General features: G+C 41.8%; 1 protein-coding gene across 1 annotated transcript in view; it reads right to left on the reverse strand.

The window, feature by feature from the left end:
• The window catches only part of FMN2 (formin 2), a 302966-nt gene that overhangs the window by 254411 nt on the left and 29721 nt on the right, over nt 1-18834 (reverse strand). Inside the window, exon 3 of the mRNA XM_075862445.1 lies at nt 17324-17453. Within this exon, the coding sequence (XP_075718560.1) occupies nt 17324-17453 (130 nt within the window). The remainder of the gene's footprint in view (nt 1-17323; nt 17454-18834) is intronic.

The following is an 18834-nucleotide window of genomic DNA, read 5'->3' on the forward strand; positions in this document are numbered from 1 at the left end:
AATTTTGATCTAGGATGGCGGTCTTTCGCTTTTGGCTGAGGAAGAGTTAAATAATTTACTAGAAGTAATATGTTTACCCCTGAAGATGTTTGCAATGGTTAAAGAGTCACCCTGTCACCGAGATTATCGAAGGCACCCCATACAGGGGTGCCATAGAGGACTTCATATACTTATTAATTGCATTACTATCCCCATATTTCTGATATGAATGGCCTCTACCAGGTAAATCTGAAGTGGTAGGCCCCAATATTTTCCTAGATTTAGCCAGAGTTGGGGGGTTCTTCCTTGCTAGTAAGACGCAGAATTATTGTTACATATACCAAAGATAAGAAGAAAAAAAATAGGAACAGTGTCACCAGTCCCGGGGGTTCCAGAGTTCAACCTTCACATGCAGCAGGAACTTTTTCCAAGTCAAGCTGGCATTACAGCAAATTAAAAAATGTACTTTCCAGGACAGGACTCCCAAAATACAATGTGGTAAATAGACTTCACATGTATATATATGACCTGAGCCTCAGATAGTGCAGTCAAACGATGCATATAAACCCTCTGCTCTTGTAAGGTCGCATTCACACATTGCAGATTCTGTCTTTATTTTGCATCAGTATTTTGAAGCCAACAATTAGAACTGGATTCTAAACAAAGGGGAAATATAATGGAAAGATTTACATTTCTGCTTCTTTTGGGTTCAAGTTACTGAAGCAAAATATTGGCCAAATCTGCAATGTGTGAATGAGGTCTAAAGCTCACCTCAGCTTTGCAGGTAATTTAGCCATAGTCAATCCAAATACCTAAAGTAGGGCTGGGTGATATGGCCTAATAAATTACCAGCTTATTAACAACTCTTGATTTTAATCTAAATTTTCTTAGTTTTTAGTAATAAAAAAAAGTTCAGTGAGCTGGCGCTGGGAGAAGGAGTTTGATATATCCAATGCAGGCTTCCTCCTCCTGCTACCAGTTTTGATTGACTGTAGTGAAGAAAGTGTCAATTATAGCCAGCAAGCAGGTGGCGGGAAGGAGGAGCAGCCCATATGGAATATATTGGACTCCTTTCGGCGCCAGCTCACTGAACTGTGCGAGCAATGGAGTCTGATGCACCCACATTGAATATAACATAAATTTATATAACACACACCCGACAGCCATAACGTTATTTACTTTTCATTGACAAAGCCAAGTTCTTGATTTTTCAGCAGGTCCTGACTTTAAGAACCAACAGGGACAAGGTAAAACGAGAGCTGAAAAATAATGAAATATATAAAGAGAGGTTTCCACCGAGCACCTTCAACGTGCCAAGAGGACCCCTCCCCAATGCCCTGTGTAGGTAACCCTGCTGGCTGCAGCATCACGATGCCACCTTGAGGGTGCTAAAAAGTTATGTGTGTTGGAGGTGTCAGGGTTTGCAATGTAGCACACCTGTCTTTCTTCTGAGGGCAGCATGCAAATAAATTCAATTTCAGTCTTAATCTATATTGGCTTAGTGGAGTAGGTTCCATCCAAACTCTCTCTACTCCAACAGTCAGGCCCTTATTTCTAATCTCAGACAACCACTTTAATGACCAGAATTGGATTGTATAATATAAATGAAAGAATAAATATGCAAACCTGGGGGGCGTTGCCAACGCATCTGCCTGAGGGGCTGCGTTTTTGCAGAGCTCCTCTGGGACTGGAGAATCCAGCTGCATCTACCACATTGCATTCTTCCAATCTCCTCCAAGTATCCACAGGAGACACCGGGGGACCATCCTGAATCGGCCGGAGTTGAGCTTACTGGCCGGTGCGGCCTACTGCACATCCTGCAGCCGCAGCCTAAATTTTCGGCAGCCGCCGGAACGGAAGCCTCCCGGCATCCTCCTGTCGCACATTGGGACCCCTTCATATAGTGACAGAGGCCCAGGGACACCCTTGCAGGTGCTCATAACACCTGGCACTCACTGCTGGTGAATTTAGTTCTGTGGCCTAGTCCGCACCCTCAATTTTTGGCGGCCGCCAGCCCGTTGCCTCCTCACGCCACCCGACTGGTCATTGAGACCCCCACACCTAGCGACGCGGCCCAGGGGCATCCTGGACTACAGGGGCATTTTTTTTTAACAGCCACCCTGGCACCATTAGGACTTTGGCCTAGACTACTGCCTGCATCCGCAGCCTAGATTTCTGGAGACCTCCCTGGAGCTACCATATTGTAATATACCAGACTCCAGAGTGCTTATATTGTGACTGATCTTTCTGGATTGAGCCTTTAGACAATATATATAGTTTATAAAGATCATTTCTCAGGATTGTGCAGTTAAGGTCCTATGTAACTCAGGTGATAAAGTGCACAGATACTGGATTTGCTTTAATTTAACGTCACTGAACAGCTATTTCCATATCTCATGGATCTCTCCTATAGCGTATTGTATTGATTCTTCAACAACGGCCGGAGGGTGCTACCATCTACACTCCACCAGTATGATGCGTTAGATCTGTTGAAACTAGCTAATCAGCACTCGTGAAACTTCATAACCGCCGAGATTTCTACATACCAGTTCAGACGACGAAAGGCAAATACCCGACGAACCAAGAGACTCTCTTCGCAAGAGACTCTATTGATGAAGGGGCTAGCTCCTTGCTCTCACTGCATCCTCCGGGAAGTTCACCCATAGGTGCCGCTAGAGATTCTGAACCCACTCTACGACAGGTATCTGAGCAATTATTAAGTGCCATTACATCCAGTAATACTACTCTCATGGGGAAAATTGGCGAGGTTAAGGCTGACTTGGGCTTGCTCCGTCAGGACCTATATAATGTTCGGAACAGAGTCAAGGAAGCTTGTACCCGCATTTCCACGCTGAAAGATACTGTTGCCCCCGTCCCTGAGAGGGTCACGTCACTTGAACGTAGAGTCGATTTATGTCATCAAAAGTGTGATGACTTTGAGAATAGGCTCCGTTGCAATAATGTGAGAATCTTGGGATTCCCAGAAAGGGCAGGGGGTGTCAATCCTGCTGAATTCCTGGAGCATTGGTTTCGTAATACGTTCCCGATGGCGACATTCTCTACAGCCTTCGCAGTCGAGAGGGCTCACCGAGTCCCAGTCCGCATGCCTGCACCTGGTGCACCTCCTAGACCACTACTTGCTAGAATGCTCAACTGGAAGGATCGAGATCATCTTCTCCAGATTGCCCGGAGGAAACAAGATATCAGATATGGGAATGCCAATATATCCGTTTCCTGACTTCTCAGCGGAACTCCAAAAGAAAAGAGCTACATTTGTTGCCGTCAAGAGTCGTCTGATAGAAGCCAACGTCCCATACGTCATGGCTTATCTGGCCCGCCTTCGTGTGGTGGACGGTGAGAGAGTGATATATTTAACGGCTCCCTTGGTGGCGGAAGAATGGATCATGAGACGCCCTGCCCCTGCTGGACATTGAGCTGGTAATGTGGAATGCTTGAACATGCCGATTCTGCCTTATATATGACTTAATCCAGAATTTTGTTTTTCACCCTACCTCACACAATGATATTTCTGCACCTGAATTTACATTCCACATTACATATTTGTCTGAATTGCTAACTTACAGCTTAGTCTTTTGTGGTTTATATCCATTGCATGTCTTTTTTACAGATTCAGATGGAATCAAAATGGACTTGCTTATACTCACTGACAAATGTGGAACTTTTCGTCTGATGTGCTTGGGCATAGTGCGTATGCCCTTGCTTACATTGTGGTAGGGTGTTGCCAATGCCTCATAACAGCGAGGCATTATAATATAACATCATACTTGTTTGCCTTTAGTCACGAAACAGCAGTGATAGGTTTGTGTTGCACCTCCTTTTTCTTCCTTTGCAGCAAAAACACCCCTATACTTGACAACAACTTGTTTTAAACAATTCTATGCTTGTTTTTTGTTCTACAGTTTTTCTGTTTCTTCTAGTTACTGCACATGTGTAGGATCTGCTTTCTTCCTTTGCAGCGTGTATAAAGTCACCGCTATTGTAATGACAGGGTAAGGAGACAGACAGGTGAGCCCTAATCTACCCGCCACTCAGTCGCTGCCTACTTGCGCGACCCGTCCTAGGCGACGGCGTACAACTGGGCGACGGTCCCTACGCTCAATAAGTGCATGACAGACTAACAGACAAGGGTACACAGAAGCTAAGGGAAATGGGGCAGTTGCCCACAGCAACACCGTGAGCAACAAGAGTAGTGAACGAGCCGAGTCAAACCAGGAGTGTACGAGGTACCAAACGCAGATCAGGAGAGTAGTCAGTAAAGCCAGGGTCAATTTGAAGCAGTGGACAATAGTACAATCAGGAGCAGCAGAGGTAGGAAACAGACAGAATCACAGGCAAAGGAGGAGCAGGAAATGAAGGTATAAATAGACAGACGGCGGTAGCTAGCTCCGTCTGGTCAGGCTGTGATGGCCTCCCAGTCTGAGTGGTAACAGATTGAGTCACTCTAACAGATCTAGGCACAGATGCAGGCTGATTAACCACGGGCGTCGACAAAGAAGCTGTGTCAGGCAAATCCATTACTGCTATGGAGTCCGTCCTCAGGCGAATACACTACTTTACAGGGGCAGTGGGTGACCTGGTGGAGATGTTATGCCGGTTACCTTATCCTGTTGGTCTTATTAAGTCTTATCCGCATGGCTAATTTAAAATTACTGAGCTGGAATGTTAGAGGTACGGGTAGCCCAAGGAAAAGGATCGCTCTCTTCTCGTATGTGAGGAGATTTTCACCACAGATATTGTGTCTGCAAGAGACTAATTTGACCTCTGATACTTGTAAATATCTGTCTAAACCATGGATACAGTGGTCTGGCCTTTCTACTCCTCATACATCTTATTCTAGAGGAGTGTCGATACTGGTCCATAGAAACTTGAGATGGCAAACTACACTATTTCAAGTAGATCCTGACGGTAGATATGTATTTTCCCATGCCTACATCAACTGTGTTCCATATGTGATCATGGGTATATATATACCCCCAACTGCCGGTATGTCCCTTGTCCACCAGGCTGCCCTCTTTGCGGTTCAACACCCTGAAGCGAGGGTTATATGTATGGGTGACAGTAATATGATTCTAGACCCAATGTTAGATAGAATACAGGTCAACCCTGTCCTTAGGGATATTCCCTCAGACTTAACAACTCTGCAAAAATCTCTTGATGAGGTAGGGTGGTTGGACCTTTGGAGACACAGACACAGTAACAAAACAGTGTATTCCTGTCATTCAGCTGGCAGAGATTCCCTATCCCGCATAGATTATGCCTTTGGTATGGTCTCAGTCTCCACAGCGGTCATTGAAATATATTATGATGTGAGAGGATTATCCGATCATTCACCATTGTGTACAGACCTACAATTATCTAGAAGTGGATCAGTATCCAGCTGGAGGGTTCATCCCTTCTGGCTCAAGCTTATCGGAGCGCAGGACAGAATACTTGACCAACTTGATATTTTCCTTGACCTCCACTTGGATAACACCAATCCTGACTTGCTATGGGAGACACTGAAAGCGTACTTGCGAGGATGGCTCAGGTCCACAATATCCTTCACTAAGAAGGAATCTGCTAGACATGAGGAGAGCTTGGCTAGAGATTGTACAGATAAGGAAAGGGAATTCATTGCACATCCCACATTATCCAACAAACAAGCATGGCTACAGGCTGGACGTCCGTATCTCACACACTTGCATTATAAGGCACTCGATTGGTTAGGTAACCAATCGAGTAAACTCTTGGCTCACATTGTTCACAAAAATACCTCCTCTTCTGCTATTCTTAAGATAGCTTCTGATCAGGGGGACATCCTTGTCGAAAATACTCAAATCTTAGACAGATTCAAAGACTTCTACGAACGTTCATATTCCACTCAATTTACTAGTAGTCAGACCGATATGACTTAATATCTCAATAATATTAAAGGGGTTGTCCGATATAAAATTACTGTGTTATTGCTTGTAATTTATTAATGTAAATACATTTGTAATATACTTACATTTTCCAAAGTGGCCCCGTTTCCAGATCCTGCCGTGGGGTACTTGACGGGTGACGTCACTCTCTGGCCGCTGAGTTGATCTTCAATCCTTTTCGGGGTATACGATACGTCAATTGTGACGTGCCGTGTATGGGCTGTTCTGTTTTACCGCCCGTAACGCGCATGACCAGTCCCTGCTGTTATCTCGCGGTCCACGGCAGGATCTGGAAACGTGGCTACTTTGGAAAATTTAAGTATATTACAAATGCATTTACATTAATAAATTACAAGCATTAACACACAGTCATTTTATCTCGGACAACCCCTTTAATTTCCCACAACTAACAATAGATGACAAAGGACTGCTGGAAGCAGATCTTTGGTAGAGGTAGAGAAAGCAATTTCTAATATGATGATAAGGGAAAGTTGGCAGGCCCGGACGGCATTCCTGTGGAGGTATACTCCGGATACTGCGAGCATTTGGACCCGCCCCTCCTCAAGATGTTTCACCATGCCCCAGACTCTAATACACTCCCAGATTTTCTATATGATGCCACTGTTGTGGTACTCTTGCAGCCAGACAAGGATCCCGTGGAATGTGGGTCTTACAGATCCATATCATTACTGAATGTAGACTATAAGATTCTGACAAAAATGCTAGCTAATCGCCTAAATTCAGTTATTCTTAATATCATCATTCCGGATCAGTCTGGATTTATGCCATGTAAGAGTACCACGGATAATATGAAGAGTCCAAGTGATTTCTCAGGTGGGTGTAGCTAGGGGGGAGAGATGGGCTTTGGCTTCTCTTGATGCTGCCAAAGCCTTTGACTCGGTGGAGTGGCCATACCTGTTGGAGATATTGAGTCGCTTTGGCTTAGGTTCCAGGTTTATTCAAAGGGTCACTATACTGTATAAGAAGCCTAGGGCTAATTTTCTACTGAACGGTCAGTGCTCGAGCTTCTTTGCCTTGGGAAGGGGCACCCGTCAGGGGTGTCCATTATCGCCCCTTTTATTCGCTATGGCAATCAAACCTTTGGCCCTTAGTATCAGACAAGACCCCATATACCGAAGTATCCCATAGGAAAGTAGAGAGGACCGAGTGGGATTATATGCAATGACCTAGTGTTATTTATGGCAAATCCTGATGTATCATTGCCACGGGCTATACATATACTGGATGATTTTGTATCACTCTCAGGCCTCCGAATTAATTGGAGCAAATCAGCTCTCATTCCATTGTGGGATGCCGGATGGCCGGATATGCACCATAATCTGCCTGTGGTTGCTGAATTCAAGTATCTGGGCATCATCATTACTAAAATAACTACTCAGTCCAACGGGAAACATATCTATCCCTTTCTTAAATATGTGAACTCTAAATGCAAGTTGTGAGGTACTCGCCTTTTGTCAGTGCCAGGCCGCATTAATTTAGTTAAGATGATCTTGTTTCCCAACGGCTTGTACCTATTGGAACATGCTGCTGGACCCATCCCTAAATCTTTCTTTACTACGCTACAATCGGCTCTTACCTTTTTTCATATGGGGAATCTCTAGACACAAACTCAGCATAGCCACTTTGCAGAGACCTAAACTCCAGGGGGGAATGGCCCTTCCAGACTTTCACCTATATTTTTTGGCAGGGCAACTTCGCTACTTACGATCCTGGACACAAACACCTATACCATCCTCTGTGGAATATTATCTAGGCATTCCATCTAGACACTAATACGCTATGGCCAGCATTAGAAAGGCCAACACTCTATCCACGTCGCATGCTCCCTTTACACAAGTTGGCAACTCAGGTATGGCATGCTGTTAATGCTGTTACTAAATATACTGCATTGCCATCCATGGTACCGTTGTGGCAGAACTCATTATTTCCACACCTCCTTGAACTGGAGGATTTTACCTTTTGGATATCACATAATGTTAAGGTGTTGAGTGATGTGTATGTGGATGATACTCTTAGATCTTTTACTCAGTTGCAAGAAGCCTTTAATTTGCCTCGCACATCGTTTTATAACGTTTTATAATTTGCCACGCACTCCAGAGTCAATTTCCAAACAATTCGTGCCCTATTTCAGAATACCCTTTAATTAGTAATACTTACCTCTCAGGGTCCACGTGGTCATATTTCAGCCTTATATACCCACCTCCTTGGAACTAAACTCGAATCCACACAACTGACAGTAGAAGACAAATGGAAATCACAAATTCCTGGTCTATCTACAGATGACTGGAAAGAAGTTTTAGAATCCCTGATATATGTTTCACCATCAGTAAATAATCATATGACACGGTTATATTTTGTTCACCAATGTTACCTCTCCCCGGTCCGTATACACAAAATGGGGCGACTTTCTCATGATAGATGTCATCATTGTGACAAACCGCGTGACAACTTCTGGCACATGGCATGGGAGTGTTCCTACATTCGCTCCTTCTGGTCTGAGGTGACCTCTTTATTGTCCAGTGTTCTCATGATCCCAGTACCACATATTCCTCAGGTATGACTATTGGGTATCCTGGATGAATCATCATGGCCACACCATATGCGCATTGCCAGAAAAGCAATAGCAATCAGATGGATGGGTGATCACTCTCCCTCAGTCCATCAATCGAAAAAACTAGTTAATACTGCAATACCTTTCGAGAAGGAGGTGTACAAAAAGAGAGGCTGTTCCAGGAAGTTGGTGAAAGTCTGGGGTGCATGGTGCGAATCACCAATAACTCTTTTTTTTCCCCTGAATATTTGAGACCTGGACTCTCTTCTAGTTTAGGTGCCTAGGTTGAAGCCATGGTTGGAATGTACATATATTGCAAAGTAATTTGTACTGCCTAATTACTGCTGAATTGCTTGATACAGTCCTCTGCTTCAGGTTTGAATTGTATCTTCTTCTTACTGTGAGCACTTACACTGTATGCTATGATTGTCACATGTGCCGAAATGTTTGTAATGTTTGTTGCAATACTCTATATTGTACCGAATTTCTTCAATAAAACGAGTTTAAAAAAAAAATATGCAAACATATGCAAATATGTCTGCTTGTTGTTATTCATTAGGAACAATCATTGTCTACTTCAAGTGGTTGCAATTCTGTCCTTAAAAGACACAGCTCTGACACATACTGTAACGAGCCGTGCACCTGTGTGTCCATCACATGACCATGGACATAATTTTATCCACTTGAAGTAAACAATGATTGTTCCCACTGAATAACAACTAGAAAAGATCTTGGAAACCAGGAGGAATTAAGAAAGTATATTGGAAATGTGCATAACTTTTTTAATTATACAAAAAAAATAACATTAATTTGCCTAAATTGGACAACCCCATGCTGCGTATCAGTTATTACATTATTTTCTCCTTCAAAATGTTGCAGCTCATCCCTAGGAAAAAAACTTAAAATGTTTTACAGAAAGCAGAGATTAGGTTTACCAGTCGATAAACGTTATATAAGGGCAGCATAGTATGGGGACAGTTCCATTCTCCTATTATGCAAAATGCACAAAAAAATTATTGTGCCGTTTGTCTCATAAGAGCAATCAAAGAATATACCGGACTCCTAGTTATGAGTACGGTGTATTCATGAGTGGAGCATTCCTCCAGCATCTCTCGGCAGTAATTGATGATACACAGCAACCCGTCAATCACTGTGAGGAGGGCAGGAAGAGGTGGAGTGCTCCCCTTATGAATACACAAGACTCATGAGTCCGCTGCATTCTTTGATCGCTCGTATTAGCAAAAAACAATATTCTTGTGCTATTTTTGGTAATAGGAGAGGGGACATGTCCCCATACTATGCTGCCCTTATATAGGGTATATAGGGCAGCATCATTTGAGGGCAGATTCACTTTAAATCATAGCACAACCTCAGCTATACACCAAACCTGTGAATCTAATGACAACACATAGAAGTTGAGGCCGCACTCCTGATTAAAAAGCGACAAAAAAAAAAAAATATATATTTATTCAGCCCTCACTCTGGGTCTTTTCTCAAGCTAGTGATTCAGTGTACAACATGGTATTTTTATACAAGTTTTATCATTCACAATGTAAGTACATACTTCGTCTTCAAAAGAAGATAACATACATGTGTCTGGTTACATAATAATTATACATGTGCCAAAATATTATCTCCAAGTGGAACATGACATGATGATCGTACATTATCAATCTATGCATACAGTGTAATTATTCATCAGGGATCAATCTGGTTCACCTGGCATCCACCGCCGACACAACACACCAGCTGGAGTAAATGCCTTTACTGTGCCTGCGCTGTGTTCACTGTCGCTCTGAGTCCATTTCCAGTGGTCTGGTATCATTCAATTGCTAGGTGACACTTAAAAAGATACGTCATTATCACATGACCTGGTTGCCTGCTGACCTCAGACAATATTGCTAGGGCAACAGCTCCCTATTGCTAGAAAAAAATTCAGGATTTTGTAGATCCCCTAGCCCCAAAATATCTTTATTATTCCCCTTTTCCTTTGCACCGGCCGCAACTTAACGTAGGTAAGTCCAGATGGATATGGCATTCAGAGCAACCAAGTCTGTATCACACAAACTAGGTGCTCATACAACCCTTTTTTAGGGGTATACGTATCCAAATCATATGGGGCCGTCACCGTTAGGTCGCGCAGGGAGGTTCTCGTCTGTTTTATAGTTAATCATACTTTTTATCTCTACCAGGTCATGGATGCCATTATGATCACTCTCTAAGGCGAGTTGTGGATGTTATTTTCCAAAGGTTCTCATGTGCAGCGGTGTATGCCAGGCGTGTCCAAGGATCCACATGATTACTGTGAAAATAAAAACATATTTCAATGTAACATTCCACATATCCATACTCAACAAAAACTATTTCTTACATTGGACTCACAGGCAACCCCTATTTAACACCCCCTACTTTGAAATTTATATTTAACCCCAGGGTTGTAAGATGTTTAATCTCAATATCAAGGAAAGCTCTTTCCTCTTTAAAGAGGCTCTGTCACCAGATTATAAGTGCCCTATCTCCTACATAATCTGATCGACGCTGGAATGTAGATAACAGTGGTTTTTATTTTGAAAAACGATAATTTTTGAGCAAGTTATGAGCAATTTTAGATTTAGTTTCTTAATGCCCAACTGGGCGTGTTTTTACTTTTGACCAAGTGGGTGTTGTAAAGAAGTGTATGAGGCCGACCAATCAGTGACATACACTTCTCATTGTTCCAGCCCAGCTTCTTTCACTGCACAATCTCACTGTGCTGTGGATCATGCTGGGCTGGAACAATGAGAAGTGTATGACACTGATTGGTCACTGATTGGTCAGCCTCATACACTTCTTTACAACACCCACTTGGTCAAAAGTAAAAACACGCCCAGTTGGGCATTAAGAAACTAAATCTAAAATTGCTCATAACTTGCTCAAAAATGATCGTTTTTCAAAATAAAAACCACTGCTGTTATCTACATTCCAGCGTCGATCAGATTATGTAGGAGATAGAGCATTTATAATGTGGTGACAGAGCCTCTTTAAGGATCGTTCCCTGTCTCCACCTCTCCTAAAGGGTGGTACATGATCAATAATCATAGAACTTAAATCTTTAAATGCCTGTCCTGCCTCCTTAAAATGCTAAGGCACTGGTAATTTGATGTTTTTCAGTGTGTATAGTGGATTTATGATTGTTGATTCTCAATCTACATTCAGTGGTGGTCTCACCCACATACAGCAACTTGCATGGGAAAATCTGGACATATGACAAATTTTGTTTGGCAAGTAACAAAATGACGTATATTATAATTTTTAATGGATGTACAAATACATTTCCATTGCACATCAATGTACAACTATCACATCCTAGGCATGGAAATTAACCCTTTGCCTTTATATTATCTTTTTGGTTGTCCCCAGTGTCTGACTTCACCAATTTGTCCCTAAAACTCGCAGATTTTTTTATATGACAACAACGGTGGGTTTTCAAATTCCGGCATATCCTTAAGGCTATTCTTCAAAGTAATTGCGATGGTAGTCCCTATTTTGTTACTGTGGCAATTGTACGTACTAACAAATGGAATTCTGGATGCTGATTTCTACTTAGCTCTCTATCCAAGGCAGCTATGGGAGAATTATACTGGGTGGGGGCAGCCGTAGGAGCATATATGATTTGACCATTCTACGTAGATGTTGGCTGGTGTAATGTAACAGAGAATTGCGATCAGTCGCCTTTATAAACAGATCAGTGTGTAGTTCCCCCTGTTCAATATACACTAATGTGTCGAGAAATTGTAACGAGGTCTGTGACTAATTGACCGTAAATATGATATCTAGATCTAATGTATACAAAAAATGCTGAAAATCAGTAAGTTCATCTAATGTGCCTGTCTAGACTAGAAAGATGTTGTCTATGTATTTCCTCCAGCTCAGAACCTTGCTGATGTGGTGGGACACATAGACCGACATCTCCTCAAGAAATGCCATAAAAATATTAGCATATGTAGGGGCCACATTAGCCCCCATCACCACGCTGCATGGCTTTAAACAATAATTGTGAATAAAACAATAAAAGTGAATGCTAATACAATCTCCAACAGAGCTGAAAGAAAAATCCTACAGTCTGGAGTGTACTGTGTATTGACCAGGGCTCTACTGCTCTCAAACCCCTGTCATGGTTTATGAACGTATACAAACTGGCAAAAGGGAGCTGTTGCTACAGCAATATTGTCTGAGGTCAGCAGGCAACCAGGTCATGTGATACTGATGTATTTGTTTAAGCGTCACCTAGCAATTGAATGATACCAGACCACTGGAAATGGACTCAAAGCGGCTGTGAACATAGCACAGGCGCCGTGAAAGCGTCTACTCCGGACGGTGTGTTGCGTCAGCGGTGGATGCCAGGTGAACCAGATTCATCCCTGATGAATAATTTGCACTATGATAGCTCACATCCGAGTGTACAATGTTAATAGGACTATTAAGACCAGTTGTTGACTAGACCAGATTGATGGCCAAAGTTACCTATGGTCTCTGTTTATTCAAATCCAGACCCCAAGATATATATTTACATCTTGAGCTGGGCCAAAGATATATATTTATGCCCTAGGCCAAATTTTCCCAGCACAATCCATAAGTACTTCCACTCTATGTTGTCAAATGCCTTAGCAGCATCCAAGGAGCAAATGACTCTCCCCGGAATTCTATATAGGTAATTGGAGGTTCAAATATAAAGTATATTCATAGCTGTAGATCTAGCTGGCAAAAGCCAGCCTGATCTGTATGAAAATTGGTGGTTATAACTTTAGAAAGCCTAAGTGCGATAACCTTGACTAACATTTTTCTATTCATGGGTAATAGAGAGATGGGTCTCTAGGATTCCGGAATTAAGGGGTCCTTAACCTGATCTTAAAATCAAGCAATTTAGAACACTGCAAGTTGTAATAAATTGCTCAGTACTTATGAGTCATAATGGGTCACTCATAGACTTTGAGCTGAATGCTCACTTTTCACATTAAAAGAGGTTCAATATTCTGAGAGGAGGCAAATTTAGTCTCCAAGCATTTTCAATATCATCTTTATATCTTCATGGTAATGAGGATAGTTTTCAAAGAGTGTCAGTTTGCGCAGGAGATGTGAAAATAATTTTCAGTGTTGTGCAAAATTCATAGTCTCCCCATGTGGCTTTTCACCCCCGCCAGGTCCAGTTTTTGGATGCACCTATGTAAGTATGTACTGTATGTGTTCATGTAATGTGGTCTGAATGTGTGTATCTACTGTATGTACTAAATGTGCTCAAACAGGTGTATGTACATAATAAATGTATTAAATTATATTCATAATTTGGCAAACCATTTTAAAATTACTGTCTGGAAAGGGGAACCATACCTAGACAACTGGAGTTCGGCATAATGAAAGCAGGGCTGGGACAGGGGACTATGACCCCCTCTATCCCAGCCATACGTCCTAATAAGGAATAAGGACAGAGGTTGTCTTCACGAGGATGGAATTGCACATGAAGTTTTGTGGCAGTATTTTATGCCAAACACAAGTGTGGATACAAAACAGAGGAGACATATTTTTTAATTTATACACTTTCTTTGTTTTTTCATCTACTACTGTGTTTGGCTAAAAAAAAACCTGCATCGAAAACTGACACAAAACTGCATGTGTGATTCCAGTCTTAAGCACAAAACAACAATTTTAAGTTTCCAATAAGCAAATATAACTATGCTAAGAAACCATTACAAAGCAAATCCCAACGGCAGCAAGAAGGAGGGGATCCAACTGGTCTGATTTCTGTAGCACTCAATTACATAAAGAAGCTACAAAAGCAAATACAATGCAGGATTTAATTAAATTAGAAATTAAAACTTGCAATCCAAGTACATTATTTAAAATGACATAAAAATACACCATATGGACAAATGTATTGGGACAAACCTCTTAGTCATTGAATTCAGGTGTTTCATTCAGTCCCATTGCTACAAGTGTAAGAAATTCCTCATTTAGCCATGCGGTCTGCCTTTACAAACATTTGTGAATGTGTCGTTTTAAAGAGCTCACTGAATTCCAGTGTGGTACTGTAATAGAATTCCACCTTTGCAACAAGTCATTTCGTGAAATTTCTTCCCTCCTAAATATTCCACGGTCAACTGTGTGTGGTATGATTGCAAAATGGAAGTGTTTAGGAACCACAGCAACTGAGCTACAAAGTGGCAGACCACGTAAAGTTACAGAAGGTTTTGCCACGTGCTGAGGTGCAAAGTGTATAAAAATCGTCAGCGCTCTGCTGAATAACTCAATAACTACAGAGTTCCAAACCTCCTCCGACATTAACATCCACACAAACACTGTGCTCCGGAAGCTTGGGCTTCCATGGCCGAGTAGCTGCATTCAAGCCTGACATCACCAAGCACAATGCTAAGCATCGGATGGAGTGGTATGAAGCACGTCACCACTGGACTCTGGAGTAGTGGAAACGTGTTCTGTTGAGTGATGAATCACGCTTCTTTATCTGGCAGTCTCATAGACGAGTGCCAAGAGAAATTTACCTGCTAGACTGCATTTTGCCAAATGTAAAGTTTGGTTGTGTAGGGATAATGCTGTGGGTTTAATTTTTAAGGTTTGGACTAGGTCCCTTAGGTACAGTGAAAGGTAATATTAAAGGGGTTTTCCCACGAGGGACATTTATGTCATAAAAGTCAGATAGATGCGGGTCCCACCTCTGGGACCCGTACCTATCTCTCGAACGGGGCCCCTAAACCCAGTTCTACCTCTTTGTGTGTCGGCTGATTTCCGACCAGCGTAGCTCGCGTGCTTCCGTAACTGCTATTCACTACTAAGGGAGTTACGGAAACAGCGTAGCTTAGCGGGCTACGCTGTTCTCGTAACTCCCGTCCACAAAGTCAGGAAGTGGCCGGGAGTCAGTGATAGCAGACAAAGCTAGAACGGGGTTTAGGGGGCCCGTTATAGAGATAGGCGCAGGTCCCAGGAGGGACCCGCATCTATCTAACCTTTACGACATATCATGTGGATATGTTATAAATGTCCCTCGTGGGAAAACCCCTTTAATGCTTCAGCATACAAAGATATTTTATACAATTGAATGCTTCCAACTTTGTGGGAACAGTTTGGGGAAGGCATTTTTCTGTTCCAGCATGACTGTGCTCCAGTGCACAAGGTCCATAAAGTCATGGTTGAGTGATTTTGGTGTGGAAGAACTTGACTGGCCCGCACAGAGCCCTGACCTCAACCCCACTGAACACCTTTAGGATGAACCAGAACGGAGATTGTGAATCAGGCCCTCTCATCCAACATCAGTGTCTGACCTCACAAATGCTCTTCTGGATAAATGGGCAAAAATTCCCACAGACACACAGATCAAAATCTTGTAGAAAGTCTCCCCAGAAGAGTGGAAGCTGTTTTAGCTGCAATGGGGGGGACCAACTCCATATTAATGCCTAAGATTTAGAATGGAAAGCCATAAATGCTCCTGTAGGTGTAAATTGTAGGTGCCCCCAATAGCCACATTCAATATTGATTACTTAACTCAAGATTAGGTGGTAGGTGGAGCTCCGACTATCCCCCCCCCCCTCACCCCCTTAAACCCCTGTGTTTTTTCCCAGATGTTTTGTCTGTCTATTGAAAGTTACTGTCTTACTATGTGAATTGCATGGCCCTTCATGCTGCTCTAAGTTATATGTATATTTTTGAAAAATTTTCAATAAAAACACAGTTGAAACCAATATTGATTACTTGCCGGGAGCCACATTTAAGTAAATAAAGCTAACATATTAAACTTTAAAAAAAAATCATGAAATTTCAATTTGCAGGTAAATATTTCAGTTTGAAATTTAGCACACTGGTATTCCACCACCCAAACTGGCACTTTTCTGGGGACAGTATGTCTGTAATATTGTTAATGTAAATGTCATATTTTAGCAAGAACATATGGTTATAACTCAGGGTTCCTATAAACCACTCAGCAGGGGTTAGCGAGCCAGATGTGGCTCCCGAGCCACTGGTTGGGAGCAAATGATATAGAGTATTTATAATTTACCTTTGAGGCCATATTTTGGGTATGAGAAAGTTTTAGGTACCCCAATTTAGGAAAATGTTAATGTTTCATAGTATATAGATGGGAAGTCTCATTTAAGACTAAAAGGGCTTTCTGATGAATATAAGTTATGGTGTATTGATAGAAAATGCTATAACTTAGAGGTTGGAACGCCACTTTATGAATCCAAGAGAAAAAAAATAATTGTGGCATGCTTTATCACATGCCGTATTATGAAAGTATTCTTCTCTAGAAGCATTGCTTTTAGATTAGACTATCTCTGACATAAGGCACCTGAAGGAGCACAATGTAGCAGTGTTTCCGGCTCCACAGTACTGATCTGCTGTGTGCATGAGTCCAAAAGTACTGATACTCCGCTGGATTCCTAGCAATATTCCATAACTCATATCCATGAAAAAACCCTTCAATTGTAAATTAGGTTTGTTCTGTTTAGTGAAAAAAAATAAAATAAGAGATGCCTTTTCCAGGGGCAACAAGAAAGCATGTGAATGTACAAGATACATTTATGTAAAAGGCAAAAGTATTTCTATGATCAACAATATAGAGACTCATTATTTATTGAAAATGGTAGCAATGGCAAAACCAATAACAAAATTAAACTAGACACATCAAATGATTATTGGTATTACAGTCATACTGTATTTAAATATACACTCATTTCACTATAAGTAAAATTGGCCACAGTTTTTAATTAAGGAAGGGGGACCAAATTAAATTGAATTCTATTATAAAAAAAAATTCAATTTAATTATTTCGATATAGATATTTACTAGAAAATAGACAAAATCTTACCAAGTTTTTCATCTAATGAGATGGATGACGATGACCATGGTGCTTGAATTCTTTGTGGAAAGCATTCTTCTAGTGAGTTCATTGAATGAGTAGGTTGATTAACTGCTGCCCATGTTGGAAACTGACTTTGCTGTTAAAAGGAAAATTTAAGATCTACATTTAGTATTAACTATTCAAATCTAACATTACCATTTTTTTAACTTTATTAATCCCTGTATCACTTATTGTGTACCCCACCGAATCATTATTTATTAATATAAAAGTATGATTAATCCAATACTTGCAATAGTCCAGCATTAAACATTTCTTGTTTATAATTAAGTTTAAAAACACCTAGACTAGGATATTAACCGAAGCCCTTGATTTTGGATGCCACCGAGGAGGAATCCAAACCTGCATTAAAGCAGGTACAAGAGTTTTAAATCACTGCCATAATGAACTGCTGCACCTCCCTCACTGGCAAGATTGAGCAGATGAAAGTTGATATCTCGGCCCGGACCTTTAGAACCCCCGGGAAAAGGTGACACATGTGGAGGACTGCATCTTGACTCTGGATGATAGAACTGTGGATTTACCTAATACTTTACAAGATCTTGGTAAAAAAGCTAAAATGTGGCCCTAAAAAGCAGATAATTTGGAGAACCTGCTCAGTTAGAATAACCTTTGGATTATTGGCTTACCTGAACTGGCAAAGGACCAGCAACCAGATGAGTTAGCTGAAAAATGTCTCCATGTACATTTTTCTAAGGGTATGTTCACACGCTAGCTGGCTTTTACGGCTGAAATGACAGACTGTTTTCAGAAGAAAACAGCTGCGTCGTTTCAGCCGTAAAAGCTCCTCCTCGTAATATACGAGGCGTCTGTGACGCTCGTATATCTTGAGCTGCTCTTCATTGAGTTCAATGAAGAATGGCTCAAATTACGTTGCAAAGAAGTGCCCTGCACTTCTTTGCCGAGGCAGTCAATGTACGCGTCGTCGTTTGACAGCTGTCAAACGACGACGCGTAAATTACAGGTCGTCTGCACAATACGTCGGCAAACCCATTCAAATGAATGGGCAGATGTTTGCCGACGTATTGTAGCCCTATTTTCAGACGTAAAACGAGGCATAATACGGCTCGTTTACGTCTGAAAATAGGTCGTGTGAACCCAGCCTTAGATTTCCTTACCATGGCGTTTGCAGTTGAAATAGCCAGCTAGAGCTCCAACTCTTGGAGCCCCCCCAAGACCACTAACCCCTCCCCATTATTACATTTTAAAGACTGGGAAACAGACGAGACACGCTTTGAAAATACAGTCTTCTTGAATTACTTATTTGCTCAGGTCGACCGTCAAATGAGGAAATGGCAGATACCTTACTCCAGAGCCTATCCAGGCAGGCTATATTTGGCGGATGACGACCAAGCAAATTTCTTCACCAGTCCATCTGAGGCAGATGAAAGTCTAACCTGTAACCCCCATTCTCCAAGACGTCTAAGGGAATGTGTCAACAGAAATTGACCTATTGTTTA

This window comes from Rhinoderma darwinii, chromosome 4 (genome assembly GCF_050947455.1).
Source record: "Rhinoderma darwinii isolate aRhiDar2 chromosome 4, aRhiDar2.hap1, whole genome shotgun sequence".
Classification (NCBI taxonomy): Eukaryota; Metazoa; Chordata; class Amphibia; order Anura; family Rhinodermatidae; genus Rhinoderma; species Rhinoderma darwinii.